Below are 5,739 nucleotides of genomic sequence, written 5' to 3' on the forward strand. Positions count from 1 at the left end.
TTAAATTTACTTACAGACAGTTCTTTATGTGGTATTTTATGTTTTAATTTATGATTAATTTCTATTTTTATTAGTTTATAAATTAGCTGATGTAAAATTATAAATATATGAGTATATAAAATAAACTGTACATTCATATATGACATAAATTTATACTATATTTTTTGAGTGCCTCTAGGTTGTAAAAGTAACAACAGGATGGACATTCACAGATACTTCATGTTTTTCTTTAGACTTAAACATGGATTCTTGTAAGGTGTACATTTTTTCCAGTCAGAACTGCAGTTTGCTTACCTTTTTGCAGGTTTCAGCTATACATAGTGTATAGGGGCTTAAACAGGAATAACTGAATAAAATTATCTCATCCGTTGTATGGGAGTCAGAGTAGATTGTTCACGATCTTTCTGGGCTTACGCCTATTAATCTTAAAATATTTAAAATACAAAGGTACCACTGAAATAAAAACTTTTTCTAAAAAATCATGACACTTGGTTGGCACAGTTGCCCTATAACTTAAAGGAGTTGAAGTTACTACAGCCCTGAAATAGTAGGTGTTTTAGGCTTTTCTGAAGACTTAATTTTATATAATAGAGTTTTATACTAAATTTACTGTGTAACTTTTGTCTACAATTTTTACATCACTAGGTGCCTGATGGATTTTTTGCACATTTCTATGCTATATGTGAACATATCAGCCCTGTTTTGGCGTGGGGCTTCTTGGGGCCTAGAAATTCCCTTTATGACCTATGCTGCTTCTTCAAGGTTTGCAACTTTTTTTTTAATTACCACTTATCTTCATTTTTAAAAAAATCTTCCAGATTAAAAGAAATTAGGATCTTATTTATAGGCATACATTTGCATTTTCCTAAGTTTAAGACTAATAGTAAGAAACCATGAAAATAAATATTTTCATATTAAAATTTTTTTTAAAGCCTAGAACTGTTTTGCAAGGTCTATTTTAGTGCACTTTTACCTCAGTACCAAAAGAATACATAAATGGATGTTTTTAGGAAACATGTAAAAGAAATAGCTAACATTGCATACTTGTTTTCTTCTTGTAAGTGAATACAGGTTTTTCCTTTTTTTTCCCTACTAGGATCAAGTGCTTTTCTTCCTCAAAGACATTTTTGATTTTGAAAAGGTGAGATACTCAACTATGGAGAGTTTGGCTGAAGATCTTATGCAACTATTAATCCGACACACTGAACTTTTAATGGCCTATCTTGGAGCAGATTCACTGAGACATGTCAGTGCTTGCGTAAGTGGTCATGGGCATGTCATGACCAGTGGGCTTTTAGAAGCAAAAGTACAGTAAGCTTGAAATCCATGACAAACGAGATGGGAGTGCACTTTGATGTACTCCTTCGCACCTTTTTCTCTAACGCCGAAGCTATCATTGCTGTTACTGAGCAAGCGTCTGAAAACGTATCATGTCGCTAAGTATGGAAGAGGACTCAGGGAGGTTAAATGTACATCTGTGAGAAGAACTGGTGAGCATATTACTGTATTTACCTAAATTAATTTTGCAGCTCAGCTGTCACTGTATTTATACTTAATGTATCCCAAAGCTTTTTTCCGTAATGTTTGGGTAAAGTTTATTTATGAAATACTGTACTTTTGCACAGATAATTTGTAAGTGAAGCTGATGGAGTTGTTTCCTTTAAAGGCTTATAGTACAGAATGTTCATTACAGAGTCTCCAAATCATTGTGTGTCTAGATCTAGAAGGTGTTTTGACTGGGGTATATGCAGTCTCTGATTCATGTGAACATGCAATAAAGTAATCGCACTCACAAAATTGAAGATGTTGCCACTGCCATGAAATTACATTTGTGTGGGTGTAAGCAGTCATTTTGTACTACAGTGTAAAAAAGCGATGCAGGAAATGCAGGCACCTTTTGGGCAGGAATGACTTCCAGTATGTATTTTTTACTTTATTTTGTTTTAAAATGTCTAAACATCATCAAGGTGGTTGAAAGCACTTACTTATATTCGAAAAGCTATGCTAGCTTCACCAATTAATTTAAAACTTTTCCTTTTTCTCAAACTCTTACTACTTTATGTAGTGGTGGTAAAGAAACCAATACCATTCTCAGTTCATATGTAGCATTTCAAAATATATTTTTACATAAAGATGTATGATGAGATTTGTTAATCATGAAACAGAAATGAAGGTGGTGTTTTATAATTTAAAAGCATTTCTGTCTTCCCCCCTTCCTTGTAGGAAGTCAGGTGTCTATTTAAGAGGAAATTTAAGCAATTGTGGCCATCTATGTGCAATGCAAAACTGTGGCTCAGGATATGGAATCCTGAGCTTTAGACAGGAGCACAGCACAGTAAGAGGGCATGAGGGAATTTGCAGTAATGTTTTTTTTTTCTGTGCTAGAAGTAATCAGTAAGGATGATGTATAATCTTTGAATGTGTGTAAACTGAAACAATGTTTCATAGTTAGCTTAGGCTCTTAAACTACATTTATATATGCTTTGCCACCCAAAGCCTGCCCACAGGAATCTATCCTGTGTCAAGTAATACCAAGTAAGGACGGAGTAATTCTAAATAGTCAGATACTTGAGAAGCATGCTGTTCAAATCTAGCATATTGAAACAAACTTCAATTAGAAACATTTCAACTTTTGTTGCAAACACAACCCAAAATGATGATACTAGAAAAGGAGGGCCTGTGTAGTTCCGTAGATTTTACTGAAGCTGACATTTTTCTCCTTTGTTGTACGCATTTGATAAATATAAAAATTATGAAAATGTGTCATATGACTTCTGTGAAATGCCAACTGATTATAGGTTATTAAAAAAAAGTATACTTCTGTGTGTAATAGAACAGAAATCCCAAATGCTGCTGTTGGCCTATTTCCACCATTCAAGTCACTGGACTTGGCACCATGCTCCATGCGCAAAGTGTATCTTCAGCGTCGGAATGTGACATTTTTTTCACCCATCTTGCTTAGCTTAAACATACTTATCTGCTCAAAAGTATCTGTATTTTGGCAGCTTTTTGCAAGTCTGCGAATGAAATTATATGGAACAGTAAGGTGTCTTGTTGGGTTCAGAATCAATAGGAATAGCTGGAAATAGAAGTAACAGAGTAAATGGCATATCCACAGCAGATATACTACCTGGAGGTTGCAGTGTGTCAAAGGAAACTGTCTGCTGTGGTTTGCCTGGTCTAATAAAATGATATAAAGAAAATTACACCTTAACATTCATCACAGAAAGACAGAAATGTACTTTTTCACAGAAGTAAATGTATATTGAAGTGAGCCATTTTCATATTATTTATGAAAAGCTTCTGAAGAAAGTGCAACAGCATGGCACATGAGATTATAAATGTTTCCAGATAATTTAAAAGTTGGTCTTCTGTCAAAACAGAACGGATTTTTTTAAACAGAAGAATGAAAAAGGTCTAATGAAGCACCAAAATGTTTCGAAAATGGGTAAGATGTTTAAGCCTGATAATATCTGGCTTAAACAAATGTATCCCTTTAAATCCGGAGCACTTCCATGCACTCGTAGAGCTCTCAAAAGTCCATAGAATCAGGTTGGCAATTGAACTGATGTATTTCCCATCCGAAATAAGAATTACAGTATCTCGTTGGTGTAAGATACCACCAACAAATATTTGATTCAGAAACAGTTAAGAAAGGAAGAAGGAAAGAGAGAGGGAGGAAGGAAGGGAGAAAAAGAGAGAAGAAGAGGGAAATGTGCAGGTACATGTGGGGTAGGCTTTTGATCACCTCTGGGTCTTTTTGGACCTTTTCCCAAAAAGCATTCATATATTCTGTCCTTCCTAACTCCAGAGACAGAGATATAAATTTAAATGGGAGATAGCTGTCTCCTTGTAACACAGAACTGTAATCAGTTCTTTCATAACCTAAGGTTTATACACCTTAGTTTGAAGTCATCTAAGGAGTATCTGTTGATAACCAGCCGTATGGCTCAAGAATGTCAAAGGTCCACCATCTTTGACAACACGAGTGCCAGAGCTGCACCAGAGCAATGACAGTATGATGCAATTCTACTTCAGTGAATTCATAATCAAAATCAGAATTTAGTTTATAATCTCCAAATTTTAAAACAGTTTGGAATGCCACTTTCCATGCTAATCAGACCAAGCTAAATTTAAAAGCCATCCTCTGCTGCCATAACTGTACTCCTGAAATTGGAAATGTTGAATGTGTAGGGATTATGCAAGATTCAAATATTTATATCATTTGTAATTTAGCTGTAATAATAATCTCATTTTTAATGTGTTCTTAACGATTATTATACTTCACTTTTGTAGTCTTTGGTTTATATCAAACTAAACGTGTCAAATCAAGTGTCAGAGTAAGCGTATTTGTGAACTTTCTATTGCCTAAATGAACTGCAGCTGTGTATATTAAATAAAATATTTCAGTGAAACAACTGTTGCTCATATAACTGTATTGAAATCTTGAATTTGCACAACTCTTGAAATCTAATGCAAAATTATTTAATATGGCAGGAGTTTTGAGACCAGTTAGTCATCTTGAAATTGGCAGTTGCTCCCTGAAATCCAACAAAAAACAGCTATTACAAAATTTGTTATATACATGGGAAAAAAAATGAAATGGGAACATCTTTTGAGCTGTCTACTTTAAACTGATTTTGTCAACCTGTTTAATTTTGCTTCTATTAAATGGTCCACAGCATTGATAAATTTTCAACACATAGGCCAGTGAATCTCCAAAAAGCCAGATATTGCTGTTTCTAGTCTTGGAAGTCACAAAGTGATTTGGCTGGACACCTTAATGAATAAAGAGACCCCCAACCTCGGGCTGGCTGTCGTGGCTTGCAGGCATGACGCAGGCGAAGCAGATGTAAGTGGTGTGACACGGGCCGTGGTGGGGCAGCGGGCCCGATCCCTGCTGATGGTTCTCACCAGAATGGTTCAGTTGCATTCATCTCTCTGTGCCTGTTGCCTCTTTTCTTGCTTTTAGGAGATGAGTTTTTTCAGGATTATTTCCAAACCAAACTGCTACAGTGAGCTCCAGTTGTGGAATAAGACTTCTTTTGTGGGGTAATATAAATCATGAAACAAAGAATATAAAGTGTCTAATCCTTACTGCTGTAGAAGGGCAATGTATATATGCTTTGATCTGCCCGAATTTGGTTATATGTGTTATATATGTGTTATGTATGCGTTTATCTGCTGAAAACTGTTATTTTACTGAGAGTTGAAAGCTGAAATCTTGTGCCTTTGCTTCAGAAATATGAGTGCAGTGCTTTTGAGGGTGGTACTGGGGCAAAGTTCTGCACTGTCCTTCAACAAACAGATTTTATGTTTTGACTTTGCTGGCCGTTGCTCAGATTTGCAAAGCCTAAGGTCATGTGGTTATCATCCTAATATTTATAATCCAGCTGAAAGTTGGGCTCCAGTGCGGCAGACACAATTCGGGTGCGATAGGAAGGGGAGAGTTCTGCACTGGAGACCTTGCAGTGGAACGTGCAGGAAACCAGTCATCTTTAGGCAGGAAAAGGAATGTATTCAGATGTAATAAAGTCATGTTTCTGCCTCTGCTTTGTAAAGTTTCCAGAGAAAGGCGCTGCTGTGAGCCCAACGCACTCTCCGTCTCACAGGTCCGGCACAGCGAGATTCCTCCCGCTGCCCCAGCTGGCTGTCACACCGCTATTCTTAGTCGGTGGCTCTCCCTGGGCCGTAACCCGCCGGCCGCGGCTATAAAGCCTCCCCGCGGGCCGGGCACGG

The 5,739-nt window shown here is 36.7% G+C and overlaps 1 protein-coding gene across 1 annotated transcript in view; it reads left to right on the forward strand.

Moving 5' to 3' along the window:
- MIGA1 (mitoguardin 1) overlaps positions 1-4,418 on the forward strand; it is a 44,572-nt gene extending 40,154 nt beyond the window's left edge. Inside the window, exons 14-15 of the mRNA XM_074876355.1 lie at positions 646-762; positions 1,097-4,418. Of these exons, the coding sequence (XP_074732456.1) occupies positions 646-762; positions 1,097-1,315 (336 nt within the window). The 3' untranslated portion in view covers positions 1,316-4,418. The remainder of the gene's footprint in view (positions 1-645; positions 763-1,096) is intronic.
- The last annotated feature ends 1,321 nt before the right edge of the window (positions 4,419-5,739 follow it).

The sequence above is a fragment of the Strix uralensis genome, chromosome 8 (genome assembly GCF_047716275.1).
Source record: "Strix uralensis isolate ZFMK-TIS-50842 chromosome 8, bStrUra1, whole genome shotgun sequence".
Lineage (NCBI taxonomy): Eukaryota > Metazoa > Chordata > Aves > Strigiformes > Strigidae > Strix > Strix uralensis.